This window comes from Carya illinoinensis, chromosome 2, assembly GCF_018687715.1.
Source record: "Carya illinoinensis cultivar Pawnee chromosome 2, C.illinoinensisPawnee_v1, whole genome shotgun sequence".
Taxonomy (NCBI): Eukaryota; Viridiplantae; Streptophyta; class Magnoliopsida; order Fagales; family Juglandaceae; genus Carya; species Carya illinoinensis.
Window position 1 is genome coordinate 22,617,930 of NC_056753.1, and position 24,420 is coordinate 22,642,349.

A 24,420-nucleotide genomic window follows, 5' to 3' on the forward strand; every position below is an offset into this window, starting at 1 on the left:
GTAGTGTATAACATTACTCGGAAACAGAACTATATACATACAAGCACAGGAAGCTTGTTAGAAGGACTAGTTTCTCACACTCTTACTTGCATCATAAGACTAATGGCAACCCTGCTTTCTTGTTTGACAAAACTATTATCAGAATGGGAAATGTAGCAAGAAGTGCAATGGCACAAAGCAACTAAAGCAAATTCCCAAAATATTTCATCCAATGCAATGCTCGAAAGAAAACACTCACTAAGCTTATTTTAACTGGTCCAGTCTGCAACAGCACAAAACCTTAACTAAGCTTCCATATTAACAGATGAGATCGTATTAGGAGCTGGAAGAGATCCCAGGTTGATGACAAACAAGTGTAACACAGCAAAATTTACTCCATATGGGGAGCACATGCTGTGTCTATCTCTCTCCCCGGTTGGACTGCCTCTATCGCCTTCGACCATGCCTCCTGTTCTTCCTGTGACTGCTCCTATCATCAGAGTCCGACTCTGAAACCAAGTCTGAATCAGAAGACTCGGAAGATGAGCTGTCCCTCCTGCGCCTCCCCCTCTTCTGCTTCTTTTTCTTCCTCCGCTGCCTCCTCTCCTCTTCTGAATCAGATGAGGAACTGTAACTAGAGCTACTCTCATCTGAAGAATAATCCGATCCTGAAACTGATGAAGCCCCACTATCAGTCTCGAAAACTGAAGCCTCACTACCACTACTGGAATCAGAATATGATCGATGCTTCCTTTTGCTTTTATTTGAACTCTTTTCAGCCTTCTCTTCCTTAACATCTGGATTATCTAAATCATAAGAGATTGAAACCTTCATCCTCAATTTGGGGTTCTTGAGCTGCTGAGTCCGAGAGGGTCGCGAGATGTAAACTCGTTCATTTTTGCATTCATATGTCCAATGCCCACTCTGGAAACACTTCTGGCATTGGGAAGCCACACCAGCAACGGTAGACATAGAGGCCTTAAGATCCTTTCTTTCACCCAATCTCACAGCCTTCTCAGTACTATTCAGGTACATCTGTCTCTTAGCTTCCCTTTTCTCCTGCCATCTGCTTGGTCCTTCTTCCTTCTGCCCATATGCATTAACATTTCGGGCTGCAGCTGTCGCTGCCCTTTCAGCCTGAGCACGGCTAAGACCCTTGGCAGCACTCAAGGTTGCTGCCTTGATTCTTTCCGCTGCAACCTGCGCTTTCTCTTCCTTCTTACTAGACATGTTCTAAATCCCAATCTAACAAATAAATAAAATAACCTGAAGCTCTAATTCAATATCAGTACCACCCAAATCCTCCTGCAACCTGCATTTGAAACTCACGTTAGTAATTCCCCCCTTTCGACTAATTGCATTTCAGAATACGCAACATAAGAAAACCAAACTCGATGCTAAACAGGAAGACAAAGCAAACACCCATAAGGGCTCTGAACAAGACAGATTTCCAAAACTGATCCTGTATTGATGAATGCCATGCAAAACCACAAATTGAAAACAAAAAAATAAAATACAAAATTTTGTTCGTCCAAGAGCTAAACAAATCCTAAAGAAACAAGCCAGATTATTCGGAAAAGTGCACAAACACCTAGTTAGCAACCCGCTAAACATAACAACGTTCGTGCAATTAAAAATCCAAAGAACAACATATAAATTCAATTATATGGCTGTACTTATAAAAAAAAAAAAAATGTATGGCTTAACTTGCAGAACAATTCCCAAATTAATTTTAAAACCAAAACAAGAAACAAAGAAAAGAATACATTACTGCAATTTTCCCCCCTTCCCAATTTCCTCGACAAGTCGTACCCATCAGAAGTACATTTCAAAAGCTCTTAAGTATCAAATCCAACGAGAAAAGTAGTTCGATGTGATACAAAGTTAACGTTTATGGAACCAAGACGAAAAACCACAAAAAAATGGAACAAAAAAATCAAGCCTAGATTACGAGTCCATACCACAACCACCAAAAAGAGATACAGTTTCTTCAAAATTTGTCAAGAATCCCGTGCTTAGCCCTAATATCATCAGTTAACAGGTTACATAGCAGATTCTTAACAAAATCCAACAAAATAACAATATAAATTCGATTCGGAAGAAACAAAAGTACTAGAATATGGACGACAAAACCCTAGAAAGTGAAGAGGAAATCACAGGACCGCATACAGAGGGTGAGAAGCGAGACTTTTACCCAAGGCGTTATCTTTGGAGCGAGATCTCTGAAAGGAACAGAGGATTCTTTGGAGTGTAAATTAAAGCCAAGAGAGGCCTACTCGGGTATTATCATATCATACAGAGACGAGGGCACTTTCTCGTCTAAACGGCCTGTAATCAGTAATACGACAGTGCTTATCAAACGACTTGCAGTGCTTGTGCGCTGATCAAAAATATGAAAGATGGAACAGTGACGGTATGTCCAAACCTTACGAAATAAATAAATATAAAATTTATATAAAAAATATATATATATATATTTTTAATAATACATTTTTTAAATAAAATGAAATATAACATTACTCTCAAAAGTTGAGTGGAATAAAATTTTTACATAATTATTGCATAATTTTAAATTAAGGTGATCATAAAATAACAATTAATATTTTGATGATCTAGAAAAGTATTATGTTTAATGATCTGATCATATCAATTAATTACTCACATTTTCAGTAACTATTTTATTGAATTAATTAATTTAACAAATCTACCTGAAAATAAATAAATAAATAAATAAAATAAACTCGACAAGTCGCCAAAATTCTGCCTTTAATTAATTACATTATGGCTCATGTCTGTTTTTATTTTTAATTAATGAATATTATATAATATTTAAAGATTAATGACATTGGTATAAAGCTTTTCACATGATGACAATACTCGTTCAAAAAGCAATGATCCAGTACTGATCTTCTTGGTTGATTAATTTCGGTGGCCCCCAATTAAACACCAATTAAGCTGGATTAGCTCATAATTAATTATGAAACATGCATGTTTTTTAAGACTAATATATAATATAATTAGTACCAAAAATTGCAAATATCTAACTAATTAACAAGCCATGCACCAAAAAGGCAATTGAAACAATTTTTATAATAATTGCAGCTATATGAAATGAAGCAATTAAATTTTAGTAACGATTTTTTTCTTAAATAGATGACCCCATTTGCAGCAGTTTGAGATTATTTGCAGCGCTTTTGATTCTATTTGCAGCATCACAATTACACTGCAAAAGATTTTTTGCAACAATATTTTTTATTTTTTCGTTGAAAATAACTTATATCAATTGCAGCGATCTATAGAATATTTGCAACGATTTAAAATGCTGCAATTAAATTTTAACAACGATTTTCCCTTCAATGGATGACACATTTGAAGCAATTTTTTTTTTTTCAGCGCTTTTTGTTCTATTTTTCAGCATCACAATTACGCTGCAAAAATTTTTTTGCAACAATTATTTAATTTTTTGTTGGAAATACCTAAGATTAATTGTAGCGATTTATAGAGTATCTGCAACGATTTAAAATGTTACAATTAAGATTTCTCAACAATTTATCTTTATGAGCATGAGTATTAGCAAGGACAGTTAAGCGGTTTAAATAAGCATGCAGATGATCAGTAATGTTACAAAGGGATATTTAATATCCCTTTTGAGGAGATTAGCAGCTAGCAGTGGAAATTCCGAAATGGCAGCCCCAGTGATGACACATATTGCACAATCTGCTCTTGGGAAGAGTCCTCCCTCGCATGTAAGTGCCAACGTCACCCCGGTAATTGCTCCTGCTACTGCACTATTTTTCTGAATCAAATTAACAATATTAATATTAATTAATTAAGCTCAATATATATATATATATAGACACTTCATCAGAAATAATAATGGTGTAATTAGAATGGATGAAACTCGCTGCAATATATACAAAAAGAAACTGACGGTAAGAAAACGAACTTATGTGCAAAAAGATCAGCATTCCATTAATCCTTTTCAGTGGAATGTACGTAAGAAAATATATACATTGGCCAAGTACCAAATGCACCAGATCGAAAGTTCACTCCATAAAAGGAGTATTTTTAGGATGGAGGATAGATATATAATAATAATGATCTGCTAGAACATGCAGGACATTACCCAATATCATGAGCTCCACGAGCTTCCTTTAGCCCATAAGTGAGACCTGAATACACTCCTGCAGCCAGTCCTGCAGAGTACAAAACAACCAGTACTAATCACTCCCTCCTGTACGTGCACATTGCATGCATGCATGGGCATGATCTATGCAATGAGCTAGGCGAAGCAGAATACTTAACCAGGTTACAATATGAGAGGGTGATAGATCTTAAATATATATTACGTTAATTAGTATGCAATACAGCCACTTTTTCAATGCAGCAAACTCATCCAAATAAGTAATTAATTAGAAGTTACATGCACGATCGAGCATGTGCGCTTACCCCATTGTAAGGACTCTTTTCCGGCGTTCACCACCTGAAGATCAACATTAATGTAACAAATCAATTAAAATCAAAGTAATGATAACAAAGACACTAAATCCTAGGGTGGGCAATAAATTTCCATTGAATCAATTGCACAAGAGCAATCGAGTTAGTTCCTCTATGAAAAGAGGATGGAGAGCTGTTATAAATCAGTCCCAAGATGATCAGCTCATGTTATCACTCTCATCCCATTATCCATCAACCTCGAATGTATTATTCCAAAATAATGATTGATAGACAATGTCACTGCAAAAGTCATGAGAAAGCAAAAATATATAAGGTTTCTGTCTGTACTCCACAATATATATAATAATTGCTTTGCTGCGTTAAATATGGGAGCAAATGTGTCCAAGCAACAATAAGATCAAAGTTCAAAATTAACCCACCATGGCTTCGAGAGATTTTCTGTTGGTTTCTCCTGTTGCATGCATGCAAGCCACACAAAAAACCGAGCGTAAGACACGTACGGTCAATAATATTATAAGACGTACATTTCCCTCACCATGAAGACATACGTACAGTTCATCATCAAAGGAACACTATATGAAGATACATTTAACTGAATAGATTTCTACAATTAATTAATGTACATGCATGGTGTTGTACGTACTCTCACCTTTGCGGAATCGATGCTTCTTGGCACTGAGATCTCCGACGGGATACCACCACCCGAATCGAGTCGTGCCCCTATTTTTTAATAATATTCCACAAATTCAATATAAAATCAACTTTTAGTAATATTAAGCGAACTTAAATATTATTGCCTATTATAGATCTCATGATACCGAAAGGAAGAGAAGAAGAACAAGAACAGGCCGTACAATATATATAAATTTAAATATATATATATATATACGTGTGTGCATGTAAAATCCAAAACAAAAGACCAAATTAAGAGCAGCTAGTAGTACCTTCAATGGCTGTGAAATAAGCCTGGCGCGATACAGCCCGAATAGCTCCTATCTACATATATTGAAATATATATAGTGTTGGAAATTTAGACCTCCCAAATTCACCCTCCCTAGGATCTACCCTTTGCAGGAGTAACAAGGAAAAATAGAGAAATAATAACAACACAAGAAATTTACGTGGAAACTCCAAAACAGGAGAAAAACTACCAGACCCAGAGAGAAGAAAATACACTATGTGAAAAATTATTACAATCACATAATTTCTCTCCTCACCCCAAACACACCCACAAAGCTTTCCCCACTAGAAAAACTCTAACTCACACCTCTTCCCATTTTACAAAAATGGACAACAGAGGAATTTAACTAGAGTCAAAAGTTACTAGTTAAGCATTTGACTGGTGCACTTAAACTAAGAGGCTAAGCCTCTTATTTATAAGCCTTGAGAGCTTGCTCCTTACCATTTCCCACCCATGTGGGACTAACCAAAAGAGCAAAAAGTCTATCAATCTCCACCTTGCGACTTTGACTGGTCCCACAGTCAAGCTCCACCTCAATGAAGATCTTCATAGCTTCCGCTATCATGCTTCACCATAAAAGCATACTTACTTAGAATAAACCAATTCCAAACAATCTTGCTGAAAATTATGGTGTAACTTCCACGTTTGGCTCTCCTAGAAGTTCATCAGCCATCGACATGAATTTCCACCACACACCCTGCATTAATGCCAAACCAATGCCCGTGTGCAAACTTGTGGACTTGCTAATATTAACACATCCTCTATCATGGCAACTTTGAGAATTAGCAACATGCCATAAGGATGTACATGTCTCATTTTTCATGGAGAGAGACACAACATTAGCATCAATACCAGTATCTCCATTTACTGACTTGGAGCCACTGGCCGAACCAGCTCCTTGTACTAGCCATTTCACCAGTCGCTAGAATCACTGCTGACTTCAGAGGTTGATCTGCCCTTCCACACCTTGTGTAAACCAATTTCTCCACCTCAAATCTGACAAGATTTGAAGCCCTACTTCCTGATATTGCTTTGATGAATTTACTGTAGAAATGAATAATACCTCGCTAAGTTAGTTCCCAGGAAAGATTGGAGGGTCACAATGGACACACTTAAAATTTCCAATCTCCTAGATAGAACTTCCTTAGACTGTACATATCCACACTACCACACCAAAACTCCACCCCACAAAAGGAACCTAGTGGCTCTGATACCAATTGTTGGAAATTTGGACTTCCCAAATTCACCCCCCTAGGATCTACCCTTTGCAGGAGTAACAAGGAAAAATAGAGAAATAATAACAACACAAGAAATTTACGTGGAAACTCCAAAACAGGAGAAAAACCACCAGACCCAGAGAAGAAAATACACTATGTGAAAAATTATTACAATCACATAATTTCTCTCCTCACCCCAAACACACCCACAAAGCTTTCTCCACTAGAAAAACTCTAACTCACACCTCTTCCCATTTTACAAAAATGGACAACAGAGAAATTTAACTAGAGTCAAAAGTTACTAACTAAGCATTTGACTGGTGCACTTAAACTAAGAGGCTAAGCCTCTTATTTATAAGCCTTGAGAGCTTGCTCCTTACCATTTCCCACCCATGTGGGACTAACCAAAGGAGCAAAAAGTCTAACATATAGATCATACCAAGCAACAGCAGAGCCTTCTTATAAGTTAGTAATTTATAATAATGTACAATCATGATATATGAAGAGAGAGAGAGAGAGGAATAGGGACCACAGAGGCTTTGAAGAAGCTGTCGGCGAAGCAGTTTAGGAGAGGGTGACCGAGGTCGTAGCTATGCAGCAAATTCTAGGACATTGTACTACTTGTCTCCGCCGTACGGTTACTGCTCATCTTTTCCCAATTATAAAATTGTGTTTATATTATGTCAAACCATATATATTATACTGTATAGTTCAATCTTAATATGATCCGTTAAGTTTATCGTATTGTGTCAACCTGTTTTGACTCATTAATGAATATTATGAAATATGTTAACACAATACAATACAACCCGTTTCAAACTGTTTATGTAAATGGATTGAATATATCCGAAACTAACCAATTGGACTTGATTAAATTTAACATAATTTTATATAAATTTTAAAATCACAATATTTATAAAAATTATAAAGCTAACTACAAGTCTAAAATTACAATCCAAACAATAAAAATATCGAAATTAAAATTCTAACAATTTTACTTTAAGTATAAGAATATAATTATAATTTTAACCTTCTTAACGTGTCATAACGGGTTGACCCGTTATCAACCTATTAGAAAATTATCTTAACGGATCAACCTGTTTAATCCGAATCCGTTAAGACTAAACTCTAACCCACTATTATTGTATCGTGTTCATATTAGATTAACTGATCGTATAACATATTACCATCTCTGGTATATCATCAATTAACGCTTAAATTAAAGCACCAAAACCAACGAAAAGTAGTATCGAAGTGCGATCGATTAGATTAAAGGCACGGCTACCACCACCCACCAAACAGTACCACTCCCTATACATGCAGTAGTAGTACGTACTCGAAGAAACAAGATCATGACTATGCACATATATATATATATATATATATATATATATATATATATATATATTTATATAACATACCATAGGAGCTGAGCTGGTAGGTAGCTAGCTTCACTTAGGGTGAAAACGTTGCCTTGCTTCAGTAACTTGAATATCCGACTTCGTGGCGACCTTTTGGGATCACCTTTGCCACGTTCCTCTTTCCTGTTTCTCCAATATTTATTTAATATTATATATTCGTACGTATCTAAAACTTCTAAGTAGTTTTTTTAATGTCATAAACTTAGAAAATAATTATAATGACTTACAGATTGGAAGTAAATAAACATCAATATGAAAAATAAAAATAAAAAAAGCGTAGAGGAAATCATTTCACCTGGAACTCTAGATATATAATTATCCAGACATACAAATAAATAAATAATCTAAAAATAAAAAAGGGGTAATTCCGCTCTACAAGAAGAAGTCCCCCAAGAAAAGAAGAGAAGACAGCTCCACAAATCACGTCTTTTGAGTGTAATACGGGGGAAAGTTGGTTTTATCAATAAAATATCACCCAAGAGTGGTTTAAATTAAATTAATGGTCCAATCTTAAGTAGAAAGCTCTGTTCTTGAGTCAGTTCAGCAGCAAGAAGATTAGAAGCTAAATGAATACTACAAGAATTAGAAGCTATTGCACGAACATTTTCAAATTTCAAGACCCTTCAGAAGTGTTCAAAATCTAATTTACAGTGGAACTCAATGTAGAACTTTGCCCTCTATCCAGCTCACTAGACCACCTCTATTACAACCCACACCCACCACAAAACTGAAGGAAAAATTAAAAAAAAAAAAAAAAAAAACCTATTAATGGGCAGTCATTGGTGCCCTCTTTATCATATTGTTCACATGGCTAAAAGTAAACTAAATAAATAAAAGGGTAATTGGAAAAGGATTAAAAAAAAATAAGAGAGAGAAAAGAAGAAATGAAAGCTTGTGAGAAAATTGGGAAAAAAAAAATTAATGCTGATAAATGTTATACAGAAGAGACAACTACTAAGCTCAAAGCATCAGAAACACCAACTGAAGAGGGAGATCGGACCCATATTGTTGTAGAGATTTCTTCTTGTCTATCAGTAGCTCTATACAGTATCCCCTTCCAATCAACGTAAAGCCATCGAGCAAATTCATCCCCCCTTGTTAACTTCTTCTCCGTTGAAGTGCATTGTTACTTCGGTATCGCACATCCACTCCACCGCCAAGATCATCCACGAGTAGAAGAAAACAGAACAATATGTCAACCCTGCTCAATATGAGCCTGGATAAATTAGGATCCATTTACAGCCATTTCTGGTGAGGATTTTGGTGGTATTAATGGAGAGTCCTCTCCACCCAACTGTCCATTGTCTGAATTGCTATGCAAGCGATCAGAACATATTTTAGATGCAGCAGGTTCCTCCTCGCCATGGTTCTCATCTGAAGTGGTGCTGCTGTCAGACTTGTTTCTGTCAGAGTCAGGTTTGTTCTCATGATTTTCTTCAACTGAGATTTGGTTCCCATCAGCTGTATGAGTCGTGTCCATGGTGCAAGCAGTTTTCTTAGGTAGCACTGCCTGGCTTAGTGTCGAGCACAAAGCAGCAAATACACCATCTTTTGACTTGGAGTTTTTTCCAATCCGCTGCATCTTTGACACCTCAGGCTTGTTATCTGCGGATGCCGGTTTCCGCTTCAACCTAAGAGACTCCATCGTTCCTTCATCTTCATCAGAGGTTTCTGGCTGCTTCCTGGGGGGTGGCCTGTAGTCCTCATCATCATCATCATCATCATAGTCAACCAGTCCACCAGCTCTTGGACTACAAAAGTCGAGATGTAAATCAACACATATGCATAGAGTTGATAGAAAATATACTATGACATGCCTTCGTCACTTTCCTAGGGTGAAAAGATTCCTTCACCTTGATGGCGGGTGGCTCGGTGTAACTCCATTGGATAAAATAGGTTGGGACTCTACTTTTTGGGTATTCAACATTGATGCAGATGCTGTATCTTCTTCATCACTGATCCAAGTGTCCAAATTGAGAGGCTATGGCTAGAAAATTGTTTCAAAAAATTATCTTAACACATTTTCCCCATACGTACCTATCCTCATTGAAATAGTCTTCCTCTTCTTTCTCCAGAGCACGTTCATCAATTCGTTTTCTGGGGTCTGACACATTACCCGTGCCTTTTGTTCCACAATTCTCCAGGGACTGCAAAGACAGTGGTGAGACCCAGAAAATTTGGAAACAAATGTCGGAAAAATTAAGCAAGAATGAAGAATACCTGCTCATATTTAACTTTCAGCGCATGAATGGAAGCCAAATACTCAAAATTGACCAACTGGTTCCAAAATGTATCAACTATATATCTCAGCAATGATTTCAAGTTTTCCTGAAAGACACAAGATCATCAGCAGAGAATTAATTACCTTTTCATATATCTACAATCTAAAGAGGCATTAAAAAATGAGCACCTTTCGAATGTACTCGAAAAGGTCTAAAACCGCTGAGTTGAGTAGATTATAACGACTACCATTACCAACAAAGGCATCCACAATTGGTTTGAGAAGGTTATTCTTAACAACATGATTTATCAGATGTTCATCCTGCATATAAACACATATCCGAGTTGTTATACACTAGACAAAATAAATGCTAATCTACTGGAAAGTCATAATTAAAATCAGCAGAGTTAAGGCTAGTGCAATGCAGAAGAACAACAATTAGCATTATACAACTTATAGTCCATGAATAGACCGATAATTTTGAATGCACAAGTATTGAGAAGAATATACAAGAGAAGTCCATTTTGACACGGTACATGAGAGACGTCCATCCTGTCACAATTGAGTACAATTTCAGAGTAACTAGTTGGCTACTAACGGTAGACATGCATGATAGTCATCAATAAAGTGATATCAAATAATACAACCAGCACTAACCCAGCAGAGCCCACGTAGCAAATCATCTTACGCATGTAGCACATTATTCACTAACACATTGACTCGAACAACAAATTTTTGGCTGTTAATGTTCTATCAAGCATAAAAATGTTCCATCACATTATTCATTAATTAGGCTTACTTACATGGCGCGAAAGAATAGTGCGAAAAAATCGAACAGCAGCAACAACTAGGTATTTTTCCCTTCTTTGTGTCACCAACAAAACTTTATCTATCACGTTGTTAAGGAGAAAATTACACCTGCAAACAGAAGAAACCAGCACACTTGCATGTTAAATTTCTTGGGCAAGAATTCAATTCTTAATGATTCCATGAGAAAAACCAAATATTACTTTATTCTAAATGGATGGTGCAGAACACAAAAGCATAGCAATTCACATATGTTGAACAGTATTTCAGGCTTTGTGCCATTTTGATTTCCAATTCTTCCACTAGATCCCACGGATTTGCCGCTTGATTGAGCCACACCTTCCGAGGGACAAGATGCTGTTATGACATCAATTAGTTGACCCAAATACTTCTCATAGAAAATCTCAATAATGTTATCTCTCTGCAACAAAACAGCAACATTAGAAACTCAATAACATGAATAAAGGCATCTAAATCTACTTAAAACTAAAGAATGGAAAAGAAATCCATCTTACATGACAATTTTACTGATAAGTTTTTCCAAGAATTCAGCAGAAAGATAATAAAATACAAACCAACATTCAAAATGTTACACCTGCATCAATAGACTCAAACAGTTGCAGACTCCAAATGCAAGGCTATTACAAAATAAATGTGAATATAATTACATGAGAGAGAGAGAGAGAGAGAGAGAGAGAGAGATGAAAAATTGGTAACTCAAAGGAGGTCCAAGTCTTCAATTTCATAGTAGGAGACTAAAGGTGAGTGTTTTTTTTTTTTTTTTTTTTTTTTTGGAGCAGCGGTCATATTGCTTAAGCTGAGTATAAAATTTATTTTATTTTATGAGTAATAGAATTTTATTTGCCGACTATTAATTCTATTTAAGCTAGACATATTAGCTACTAGGATTCATGTTTCAAATGCTTGAGCAGGCTCCCCATGGTGAACAAGTACAAATTCCACTCAGCTTTAATGATGGAGCTCAAGCTTAGTTACAAGGAAAGATAAGTTCAAAATGTATAAAAGTCAAGCTGACATGATACATACAATATGAAATAGAGTTAAAATATAGAAAAAAACATAAATGCAATTGAAGATTTTTTTCAAAATGGAACAAAAGCCTCATACAGAAAAAACTTAATTGAAGGAAACAAATACAAATGAATGGTCAAGGCAAGCACCTGTGCTCCAGCCAATGTGTACGAATCCAGTAAACTGCGAAGAATTTCAAGAAACTGACAGTTCATGTCCTCCCCAAAGTCTGTTATCATTCCTTTAACCTACATTAACAAGCAACAGTAAGTCAACATTGGTTAGCAAATATATGTCATCCCAGGGAAGGATTTACTTCCAGGCAACTTTTCACAATTTCAAAAAACTCTAATGCCCTGCGCAGGAAGATGCACATAGTAAAGGTGAAATCACTGTTGGCAACTGTAGGGAGACAACTTTCATGATTTCCTGGAAGTAGACAACTGTAGGTAGACTTTACTGGTCTCAACTTTCATGATGTCCTTGTATCCGTATCCAGTTCCTAACTAGGCGTAATCTTTTGTATACTTCCTGTGTACTTGGGCTATGCCTACTTCAATATCAATAAAATATCTTCTTACCCAAAAATAATTGTGGGTAGACAACTTTTCAAGACAACCATTAATCGATAAACCTGTCTGAACCTAACTACCATATTGAATTGCGATATGTGGTTTATAATGTCCATCTTTGGAAAGAATGGCATCTCTAAAGGTCATAGCACAGCAACTAGTGTTGACAAAACTACGTGTGGGTCATTGAACAGTCTTCCAGGATCAGAGAGACATCATTCTTTGGCATCATATTTACCTGTTTTAGGCTTTATATCGGCAGTCATACATACCTTGTGTGTATTTATTTATTTAGGTACATATATTAATAAATCATCAATTAGAACCGACACCAAACAGCTTGTCATGTCTATGGTAACTTATATTCAGAATTTGATGGGTCGGCATAAAGTGGGAAGACTATGAGTCCCTGGGAGGGAGAGGGGGTGCAGCACATGCCATACCAATGGGAACTGTTTGATTTACGCGACACGTGATCTTATGTCAAAGTTATATAAGACAAAAATCACGATGAAAAGCATACCAAGAGTCCCAGAAGTATAACTCCTTCCTGCCGAACAACATAAGAACGAAGAAGATTTGGATCCTGATTCAAGAAAAGGATGAGGATATCTGTCCTGCATTCATTAGAATAAGCTATTGTTAGTATGATGATTATTTTTTGGAAAGTGTTAGTATGATGATTATTCTTTGGACTATATCATACAAAGCAATAAAATTTTAGATATAAAGCATAGAAAGGCCATAGGCAGACACTAGGTGCTCATTACTACCCAGTTAATACGAGCTTTTTGTCTTCACTCTGCAAAGCATCAGTGATGATGTCAAAAATTCCTTCATTCATAAGATCCCTGCAAGAATTTTAGACTTTTCACTCTTAGAAACAAGTACCTAACTGATGATCCCAAAGATAACATTTTCACAGCAATCACTTCCAAAACAAAGGGTTAGCAACAGGGAATGCAAGGTCCATATCAACATGAATTCTTATGTAACGCTCGGGATCCTGCTATCATAAATTTGAGCCTTTGGGCGAAACGGTGTAACGTGAGAAAGGAAGGAAGCTTAGACAGCATGGGGACTGTCTGTCAAAAAGTTAAAGATGCTGCTGGCTGATTTTGTTTCCAAGGTGAACAAAGTATCAGTTTCTCCATTTCGTAGTTTTGTTATTTAGCAACTTGGAATAACAATAGTAGATGTAAGAAAACCGAGCATAAAAGTTCTGTACCGGTATAAACCAGTTGATGAGAGAGTCAAGCTCAATGCAAAGGGGTTGATTTGGAAATCCAGGTCTCAGTGGTGGTGGTAGGGTGGTGAGAAATGAATGCAGACAATTTTTAGTGGGTACACAAAAGATTACACCTACTTAGGGTGGTGACAATATCCATCTAAAATGCCTTGCACCTCAGCCCCTGTGTTTTAGGTTGTCACAATATTTCATGAAATAAACTACAAAACTCGTGCAAGAAATATTGTGACAACCTAAAATACAGGGGCTGAGGTGCAATCCATTTTAGATAGCTTGAAGTTCTGTGCACGGCAGCAATTTTTGGTTGTTGCGGTGGAGTTAGATTCAAAAGTGGTGCTTGAGTGGCTGAAGGGCATGGCCATTGTCCTTGTTATCTCAGAGATTTGTTGGAGCAGATTGAAGAGATTCAGAAATTATGTACCATTTGTTCCATCATGTGTTTCGGGAGGTTAATCAAGTAGCAGATAATTTGGCCAACCTAGGAGTGCAAGGAGAGGCTCAGATCTATGATAATTGGAATGAATTACCAAGTAATGAGTTTGGAGCTTTGGTATTGGATAGGGAAGGAACTCCATATATTCGTTGTAAATGATTTTGAGTTGTATAGGAATAAATTTTTGTTTCAGTGTTTCAGTTACAAGTTGATTTTGGGTTTTATTGATTTAGGATGTAACCCCCAAGGTGAGAGATTGTAACCATGGTTTTCCTCTGCCACAAGGGTCTTTAATAATATGGGGGGTACTGTCTTTTTTTTTTTTTTTTTTATAAAAAAAAAAAAAAAAAAAAAAGAAAAAAAGAAAAAAAGAAAAAAGAAACATGAATCATTCCAGAAATGGCATAAATAGCATACCTAAATAGCCGGAGCTGTTGGACCATCTGCAGACTCTTGCTTAAACTACAAAACTCGTGCAAGAAATATACCTATTAATGAAAACAAAACACGGTTGATATTGAGGGTTACCAGACCAACATGATCCGCTATAATTACCAAGAGGAACTCCATAAAATGACCGACCATCTCTAACACACTACACTCATAATCAAGTTGCTTGATCCTTATGGTAGTCAACATCAAATAAATCATTCAAATGTAAAACCATTTCATCGAAAACACCAGTAATTGCATATTTTTAGAGGAAACAACTAGCTGGCATCAGAGGAAAAAGGTGGTTCGCACCAAAGAATGAACACCTAGTCTAGGATCTAGACATGGACTATCAACTTCCTCAACATCCTGATATTGGGTAAACAATAAAATAAGATGACCACAATGAATGATGACACTAATGTTCGAACAGCTCCTAAAAAGGTGGAGTATTAAGAGTACTATACACATTAAAAAAAAAAAACAAAAAGAATGTGAAGACTACAATTCAAAACAGAACATGAACAGGATAGAAAAAGAAGAAGAAAAATTCATAGGAAAAAATCTTATTAATATTAAAAGAAGAATAGACATTGTCCAAGTACACAGGATGCATAAAGAGAAAACAAAATAATAACAGAAAGCATTAAGAACAATGAGAGTGATTCATAGCATTAAGAGGACTAACTATATGTCTGTTGGAATTCCACAGTCGTGCTCACATGCTCAAGAAAGGCAAATGGATGTATGTATTCCAGACTCAAAAAATTACCAGATTTTTCTTAGATTCTGCAGAGATGGAGGGTGATTTCAACCTGGCAAACAATTCCTGAATAAAGGTACTATCATCCTTTAACAAAGAAACAACCTACCACAGAACAACAGTATTAGAGGCAAAATAGCATGATACTCTATATTTCTAAACAAGTGATTTTTAAAACTTACAATAGCATTGTTAGCATGAATTATAGAATTAAGATTTGCAGTAGTCGCCTCATCCGCTACTCGAGCCAAAACAACATCCTAAAAGGGGTAAATGTAAGAGTAACAAAGTAAGTAAAAGTTGCACTACAAACTGGCAAGACAGTAACCAGGGTTTATCATTAACAATTCACACCTTCAAAAAACCAACTCTGTATGTCTGGTGTATCTTAGACAGAACCAAAGGATCTTTAATTGGTATGGCCTACAAAATTGAATAAATGCCCACAAATTAGCAAGCAGCAGCAACATCTAACCATCACATCCTCCTCTAATAAAAGAGAAGAACCAGCTACCAAGACATTACCTCCTTGAAGACAACATGCTCTTTTAAAAAATTACGATGATGTTGGTCATGATGGACCTCTGGATCATCTGAAAATTACATTTATAATGATCATAACGAAAATAAACAAAAAAGATCAAAGAATTATAAAAACTGAGGACCGAGCATCAGCTCAGATACCATCCATTTTGTGCAGATATGCAACAAAAATGTACAACCGTGACAAATTATAAAGGGTCATGTACACACCAAATTTGTTTCTGTTCATCCTAGTATAATGGAGGCTAACAAATATTAAATATCGGTATACAAAATAAAGAAGTATTGTTCCAACACTTATGCAGTACTCATCGATAAAGAATATTTCAATCCAGGTACAAACTTCAAACTCAAGACATAACGATTGGTCAACTTGTCAAAAAAAATCATACGGGTTTGGCATGTAATCACCAGAATAGATTATACAAAAATGAAAAAACAAATCTCAGCCAGCCATTACAGATATACGCATCAAGATTCAAGGATAATGAGTGGCACAAGGGAGGTGTCTGAATATCAGTGAAAAACAAAAACACTATCAGAACCTAATGTTTACTAAGACAAAGACAAGATGAAACGTTGATGGATGTATAAAGTAAACTTACACTCTGCGTGATGGGTGTATAAAAGAGCAATCAACTAAACAATAGTAACAACTAAACTATGAAACTCAAATATTACAACTTTGTGCTAACAAGAAATATCACCATAAATATTTTAAACCAACAATGAAACTTACACTCCAGTGAACCAATGATATCCATAATCAATTCATCACCAAATATCTTCTCGAAGACCTGAGGACTATTGAGCAAAACTACAAGAAACCAGACCAACCAGTCAATATCAATGAAGGATGAGCATATAAATAACAAATCAGAATGACATAATGGTGAAATGAAAAGGATTACTTACTAATCCCTTTGACAATTTTGTATATCATGTGAAGACCATCAAGATTTTCTATGTCTTCACAGATTTTAAACAGATCCATCAGCTTTCGAAAAAACTCTTGCTGCATCAAAAAACATATATATGCAAGTAAGAAATTAAAACTGATTCAAAGGATATCAGAAAAGTGGATCTTCCACTAACTGACAAAGGATAAAACTTTGAAATGATAGGAAAACAAGGAGGTATACATAGAGCATAAAGTGTATAAAATATAGAATGTAGTATTGTTTTGGAAAAATAAGATAATGGAAAAGGACACAACTAAAACTGAGGTGCATTAAAAATGCACAATTGATCAAATGTTTATTTAAAAAAGCATAGGACCAATTTATATAGGCAAGGTCCTGCTAGCCATAACAAGAAGATAACTTACATCACTCAAAATGAGCTCTGTCAGTCGCATCTGATCAGCGATGCCACTCTCAACCACAGTCTGTAAAGCAAGATTGATCAGTTCTATTCAATGCTCTGGTGAGTAGGTGCACAAATAATTATTCCAAAAAAAATGCAAGCTAGAAACCTTTGTTTTATTAGTAAATGCAATTTTATTCAGAAGTGCAAAGAGTCGCAATCAGTGTACATATCAAGTATACAAGAGAAATCGCCCATTTAGGATAGATGAGGAAACAAGACTGCATAAAATCTAAAGGAGTAAATCAGTTCGGGTGACACTCATCCAGACAGAGAGATCTGAACATGAACCGTGGTAGTTACACAGAATAAAAGCACGAAGGCAAAAACAAGCCATTTTTCACGCACTGTTCATGTGAACGGTGTTTTTCTCCCTCCATGCTTTTATTTTGTGCACTTATCCCGTGTCTTTGGCATTTCCCTTTGAACACATAAAGGATTGGAGCTCTAACACCCACTCCTAGTCTTCAAAACTATGTTTTACTTTCCTCCCCAACACACTGCATTAAACAACATGTCATCACGTGCAAAACTTCTTATCGACATGGACTACCCTTCTTCCATTCCAAGCAAGCCAAGAGTTCCACCACCCTTAAGGCACAACACACGCTATCCCATGGTGACAAAATATCAAGAACCACAATCCCTAGTCCTAGAAGGTCTAGTGATTCCCCACTCTTCTTGTACACCAACCCACCACTAGAACTCGCTTTCTACTTAAATTGTCCAAGGTTATTACCTAGAGTTATCTATATAAAAAATGCCATTCGTGTGGGCAGTGGGCATGGTAGATTGTGTTATGCTATAGACTTTCTTAGGGGTGGAAAACCCCACCATTATGGGAGTGGATACCATGGTAGAATATGCGAACCTCAAATGTCTACTTCTTGGAGGGGATGCATGGGATTTTCTCCTATACACCTTTGCTCAACCTAATGGTATACAAACTATTGAAGAACAAAGAAAACAAATCCATTTCCCAATCACGAGCTAGTTGAATAAAGGTGATATTCCACCTTTGGCAGAGGGCGATTTCACTTGGTCGAACGGAAGGGCATGGTCTAGGTTGGACAGATTTCTTGTTTCCCCTTCTTGGGAGGCGCACTTCCCTAACTTTCGCCAAAACATATTCCAAGATTGAGCTCCAATCATTTCCTCATCCTATTGGACTATGGGGTAGTCATGGCAGTATTACAGTTTCTAATTTACTCTTAGCGGATGACACTTTGATCCTTTGTGAGCCAAATTCTTATTAGATCCGTTCATTATGGCCACTTTTGCTATGTTTTGAAGTTGTATCCGGTTTAAAGGTGAACTTGTCAAAGTCTGAAATGGTCCTTGTAGGTTTGGTCGATAATTTAGGGGGCTTGGCTAAGATTTTGGGCTGCAAGGTTTCTATTTTGCCTATGAAGTATCTAAGTCTTCCTTTGGGGGCACCTTATAAATCCAAGGCAATTTGGGATGGGGTTATAGAGAAGATTGAATGTAGATTGGCTGGTTGGAAAATGATCTATTTGTCCAAAGGTGGTAGAATCACCTTAATCAAGAGTATCTCATCTAATATCCCTACCTATTTCCTATCTCTATTTCCTTTGCCTGCAGGAGTGGCTAATAGAATGGAAAGGAAATTTCGTACTTTCTTGTGGGCAGATTGGAGGATGAGAAGAAATTCCACTTGCTTAAGTGGGACAAGATTTGTACTCATTTATCTTTGGGAGGTTTGGGAATTAGAAAGCTGAAAATTTTCAATAAGGCACTCTTAGGGAAACGGTTGTGGCGATACCATCAAGAAGGGGATGCTCTTTGGAGGATTGTTATTAATGCCAAATATGGGAGTATTTGGAGAGGTTGGTGCTCAAACAAAGTAAGAGAGGCATACAATGTGGGAATGTGGAAATTCATTCGTAATGGATGGGGGGAGTTCTCCAGAAATTTCAGATTTGAGGTGGGTAAGGGACCAGATCAGTTTTTGGCATGACTTATGGTGAAGGGATGAGGCCTTGAAGAATGTTTTCCCTTCTCCCTTTAGAATTGCTTTGGATAAAGGCACTTCCACGGCTGATTATACGGACAACACTGCTGGTTTTATTCAGTGGTCGGTATGCTTTATTAGAGACGTCCAGGATTGGAGGTGGGGGACATCACTGATTTTTACAGTTTGCTCTATGCTTTAAATATAAAATCTTGAACGGCAGAAAGATTAATCTGGAATCAGCTTGGTAATAAGAAATTCTTGGTTAGATCTTAGTACAAGGTCTTGGCGTCCAATCCTTCTACTGATTTTTTTCCTTGGAAAAATATTTGGAGATGCAAAGTGCCTCTCAAGGTGGCTCTATTCAGGTGGTTGGCTTCTCATGGGAAAATTCTTATGATTGATAAGCTGAGAAAGTGCAGTATCTTTGCAATGGATTAGTGCTTTATGTGCAAAATGCGTGGCGAATCAGTGGATCACCTTCTTCTCCATTGTGATGTTTCGAAGGCTTTGTGGAATGAGTTTTTGCTAAGCTTAGCATTGCTTGGGTGACGCCCAAAAGGTAGTGAATCTTTTGGCCTGTTGGAGAGGGATTTAAGGAAATCATCAAATAGCGGCTGTTTGGAAGATGGTACCTCTTTGTCTTATGTGGTGTATTTCGAATGAGAGGAATGGGCACTGTTTTGATTCGACAATAGAGAACGATTGGTGGAAGGGATTAGAGCCTTCTTTTTTCATACTTTGTTGCTTTGGGCTTTGGTTATTGTAATGGATGGGATTAGTCTTAATGACTTTTGTGCTCTTTTTCAGCTTTAGCTTGTAATTAGGTGTTTTTCTCTTATATACTTCCTGTGTAGTTGAGCTATGCCTAATTACAAGGTTTAATAAATTTCTTACTTATAAAAAAAACAAACCACAATAAAAAGGTAACAATCACCATCATTTGGCATGAATCCACTGCTTAAGAATGGCTTCTTTCAAAGGCCATGAACAGAGCCGTCAATCAGATCATCCTCAAACCCATTGCATGACAGCCCCACATACTTACGGAAATTCCCTACCTTTTGCAACACCAAGTCCGCGGAGTCTTAAATAAGGTGCGAATGCAAAGGTTCAAAATATATGGGTTCATCCTCTTCAAAGAGCATCAACTCCAAACTGGGTCTTTTGAGGGTTCTACACACGTAGGAACCATTCTTCCCTTTTTTCTCATCTAGTACCACCTTTTCCAATGCCTCTGAAAAGCCTACAAGGACTGCATCACCTTCCACTTGCTCCTCCCAAGTGCAAACAATGTGAGTGCTCCCAAGACCAAGTGTGGAATTAAGATTCTGGCACTAGATCCTTCAGTAGGTTTTGGGCACATCTTGAGAGTTATTACACCTCATTGGTTCGTTTTCAAGAAACTGCACCCTTACAGGTACACTTTGTGTAAGTGGCCTAGCCATCAAAACCTTTCAAGGTCCACCGTTGTGTACTACCAGGACTTATCAGCACCTTAGGCATAGTCTCTTAGCATATTCATGTTCTGGATGGTGGCCGCATTGTCTTTATCAGTCACAACCTTCTCCTTTCCCCTTCTAAAGGACCCATTTTTCTGTTGTCATCTAGCCCTACGGTTGTTGGTGGCAATCACTAGCTCAGGTGATATGACAATTTGAGGAGCAGGGAGTGAAGCCCATCTCTAAACCAACTATTGCCTCCATGCTCAAGCATGCCCAAGACTCCACTTCACCCATTTATTTATGATTGAGGAAGTAGGTTTGGGCCAAGAAATTTGACATTAGAATGAAAGGAAGAGGATACAACTTAAAATACAAACATTTTCTAGATGACCATACTCACATTAAGTTACCCCATCACTAGACCTACCAAAATATATATAAATACTTCTTGCGCGCACACAAAAAATGCCAATCTTCCTAGCGCTAAAAACCTCCATGCTTAAATTTATCTACGATTGGACAGCTGCCCACAATAATACCCGTTTCTTCTTTCATAGATTTTATGAATTCTTATTCACCTTCTCCATAATTTGATGCTCGTTTATATACTCCTAATGTACTTAAGTTGCAGGTGCCCTTGAGCACTCATGAATAAAATTGGCATACTTATAAATATATATATATATATTATGCGCAAAAATAATAGACCAGAAATCTCATATAAAGTAATGTTAGTAAAGAGAGAGTTAATACAATGATAGTATCAAGACACAACATCTAGATAACGATAAAATTGGTTTCATTCAATTGAGTTGAGACTGAGCTATTTAACTAGAGGGGAGAGATTAAAATCTACAACACAGCCAAAGAGTAGAACATGCAGTTGGTAATTTTATGAGTTAAAGTCTGTTGGTCAATCATTTCTCATCAGAAAAAGACAAGGGAAAATATATATACATATATATACATACATATATAAAGGAATTCTTATTGCGCATGTGAAAAGATATGAACTCTACTTATAAAAAAAAAACGATATGAACTCTACTTATCAAAAAAATGAAAATATATGAACTCAGATCCTTGACGGCTAGCTGCCTATAATTTGGGGCATATATGACAAGAAGCAATCTGCTACACAGCCAAAGAGCCTGGGGGGAACTTTTCACAGCAACCTTTTTTTTAGAGAGGGGAGGGGGGAAGAGAGGGGGGGGGGGGGGGGGGGGGGGGGGGGGTGGTTGTCAGGTACAAAAGCCATTTTGGCTGGAATATGAATTTCCCAGCTACTATGGCAGTGGAATATCAATTCCAATAAGCTATTCAAGCTATCCGATGACAAACTACAGAAAAGAATGGAAAGCATGTTACAGCAATGAATAATTTTCCTTATTGACCAACTTGTTTTATATTGTTAATCATTAAATTTTACACACTTGCATCCAACTAATTAAGATATCAGGAAGAAGTAACATTAAAAAAATAATATTTTGGAGAGAGAGAGAGAGAGTGAGAGAGGGAAGGGAGGCAGAGACCGAGATCACAATTAGATGCCACCAATATCAAGATGGAGCCACAAGCAAGCTAGTGAAAGTTACACCATGCTCAATGGCCGAAAATGAATTAAGGAAACAATATGAAACTTAAGACAGACTATAAAATCAGATAGAACTAGAGCATCCTTTTGAACCTTAAGTATTAAAGGAAGTGTGGATAGCTCGAGTGCAGGCAACTCCCTCAACTCGCTGTTCACACTGTGAAATGTCTCATCTGCATACATCACATAAGAGAGCATAAATAATCGCACATGCCAAATAGAACCCTAAATATGAAATCTAGAATATAAATGTTAAAAAGTGACTGATGATATTTTCCCTAATATTTGGACTTGTTCTCCATGGCATAAACTATTTGTTTGTTCTCCCCCCCACCAACCCAACCCCCCCCCCCCCCCCCCCCCGGTGCGGGGGGGGGGGGGTCTTTGACATAGACATAAATCTTCAATTACCTCCAGAGACTTGATTATTTATTTGCAACACCTCTGTGGACAAAATTCCATGCATATGAGAAATCAGATGATTACCACAAACTATATATTTGCAAATTAAACTTGAACCACCAAGTTATCCGGTCCTATTTACTTCTTTCACAACCAACTTCACACTAGACCTCATGGATGTAGGAGCCTGCAGTTACAAATTTGATATAGTATCACGTGTAGCTTCTATCACTTTCCAGGGCTGTTGTCATCCAGAAGAAAAAAAGGAAAGTATTTTCAAAGCTCCAAGATGGATATGTTTTCATGTGAGCATTAGTTGTTGGCATGTCCCTACATATGTTACATACACGGTACTACTATTTTTTTTTTTCATAAGTACATACAAGGAACTACTAATATATTGTTGACCATGTCAGATTATTGTTGGATGATGAACATCTCTTTTTCGCCTTCAGCTTAATTCTTTTAGCAACCTCAACCAAACTTATTTTTCCTTTATAAACACTTCCCATAACCACTCACCATTTCAAATCAAAGGAAAACCTCACTAAAATGCGACACATACCCACCTGCTTCATGAATCTTTTTTTTTTTATAAGTAGAAGTAAAATTTTATTGAAATAAAGACATTAACGAAGTACACCGGAAGTATACAAGGAGCATGCCTAATTACATCTAGGTACTAGTGAGAGATACAAGCAGGTCATGAAAATTATCCGTATTACAAATAATGGCCGAAGCCCAAAAAAGTAAAGTGTTGTAGAAGAATCGCTTCAGCTCATCCAAAGAACACTCCATGTCTTCAAAGCACCTCCTCTCTCTAGCCACAAGCACCACATAATGCAATGAGGGATCATTCTCCACACAGCAGCTATTTGTGTATTCCCCCTAATTCCCGTCCAACACCCCAGAATATCCCTAACTCTTCTAGGCATGACCCAAGTCACCTGTGTCCTATTAAGAATCTCATTCCATAAACACCTGGCCACCTCACAATGTAACAACAGATAATCCATTGATTCCCCATCACTCTTGCACAAAAAACACCAATCTGTTATGATAAGACCAAGTTTTCTCAGATTATCCGGCGTGAGGATCCGCCCAAGAGATGCAGTCCGTACAAAGAAAGCGATCTTAGAAGGTACTTTACATTGCCATGTAGCCTTCCAAGGAAAATTATGGTCATTAGATACTCCCAATAGGGGCTTGTAGAAAGAGCGCACTGAAAATTTGTTATTTCCATTCAAATACCAAATTATTCTATCCTCCATAGTGCTATAAGTCGACCAGCGGACCGGACCAGAGAAACCGACCGGCAGACCGGACCGAACAGAATTTGGGACTGGTCAGTCTAGGTCCCAAAATATGTGGACTGATTACATTCAGTTCGGTCCTGGGATCTACAAATTTTGGACTGGATCGGACTAAATTGGACCGAACCCTATATATTTTTTTTAAAATATTTTTGATAATTTAATATATTGTTTTTATATAGTGATTATATAAGTTGATGTAATTTTCATCTAATTTATTATCATTGACCATATAAAATAA

The 24,420-nt window shown here is 36.9% G+C and overlaps 2 protein-coding genes and 1 pseudogene across 8 annotated transcripts in view; all 3 read right to left on the reverse strand.

Annotated features, from left to right (window-relative positions):
- Positions 1–100: 100 nt before the first annotated feature.
- Positions 101–2,330, reverse strand: LOC122300370 (zinc finger CCHC domain-containing protein 10-like). 6 transcript variants are annotated; one of them, XM_043110968.1, is made up of 3 exons: positions 2,174–2,273; positions 1,941–2,000; positions 101–1,291 (listed from the first exon to the last, which is right to left on the reverse strand). In XM_043110968.1, the coding sequence occupies exon 3, from the start codon at positions 1,207–1,209 to the stop codon at positions 427–429; it is 783 nt and encodes a 260-aa protein (XP_042966902.1). In that variant the 5' UTR covers positions 1,210–1,291; positions 1,941–2,000; positions 2,174–2,273; the 3' UTR covers positions 101–426. The 6 variants fall into 6 exon arrangements, with proteins under 6 accessions (XP_042966902.1, XP_042966904.1, XP_042966905.1 ...); XM_043110970.1 differs by having other exon boundaries at positions 2,149–2,232; XM_043110971.1 differs by having other exon boundaries at positions 2,142–2,209.
- A 1,220-nt stretch (positions 2,331–3,550) lies between these two features.
- Positions 3,551–7,383, reverse strand: LOC122301796 (annotated as a pseudogene).
- A 1,235-nt stretch (positions 7,384–8,618) lies between these two features.
- LOC122300371 (serine/threonine-protein phosphatase 4 regulatory subunit 3A) overlaps positions 8,619–24,420 on the reverse strand; it is a 34,800-nt gene continuing 18,998 nt past the window's right edge. The window contains exons 6-24 of one of the 2 annotated variants that reach the window (XM_043110974.1): positions 22,558–22,637; positions 17,416–17,475; positions 17,004–17,103; positions 16,828–16,905; positions 16,071–16,138; positions 15,900–15,968; positions 15,728–15,805; positions 15,555–15,650; positions 14,768–14,838; positions 13,442–13,519; positions 13,192–13,285; positions 12,246–12,344; positions 11,268–11,485; positions 11,061–11,175; positions 10,447–10,578; positions 10,257–10,364; positions 10,074–10,183; positions 9,890–9,991; positions 8,619–9,787 (exon numbers count right to left, since the gene is read on the reverse strand). In XM_043110974.1, the coding sequence (XP_042966908.1) occupies positions 9,262–9,787; positions 9,890–9,991; positions 10,074–10,183; positions 10,257–10,364; positions 10,447–10,578; positions 11,061–11,175; positions 11,268–11,485; positions 12,246–12,344; positions 13,192–13,285; positions 13,442–13,519; positions 14,768–14,838; positions 15,555–15,650; positions 15,728–15,805; positions 15,900–15,968; positions 16,071–16,138; positions 16,828–16,905; positions 17,004–17,103; positions 17,416–17,475; positions 22,558–22,637 (2,282 nt within the window). In that variant the 3' untranslated portion in view covers positions 8,619–9,261. Of the gene's footprint in view, positions 9,788–9,889; positions 9,992–10,073; positions 10,184–10,256; positions 10,365–10,446; positions 10,579–11,060; positions 11,176–11,267; positions 11,486–11,539; positions 11,660–12,245; positions 12,345–13,191; positions 13,286–13,441; positions 13,520–14,767; positions 14,839–15,554; positions 15,651–15,727; positions 15,806–15,899; positions 15,969–16,070; positions 16,139–16,827; positions 16,906–17,003; positions 17,104–17,415; positions 17,476–22,557; positions 22,638–24,420 lie in introns of those variants that run through there. The other variant, XM_043110975.1, reaches the window with a different exon arrangement.

What these genes read in the sequence shown, in the direction of transcription:
- LOC122300370 (XM_043110969.1), bottom strand. Translation starts at nt 1,209, where the DNA reads ATGTCTAGTAAGAAGGAAGAGAAAGCGCAGGTTGCAGCGGAAAGAATC.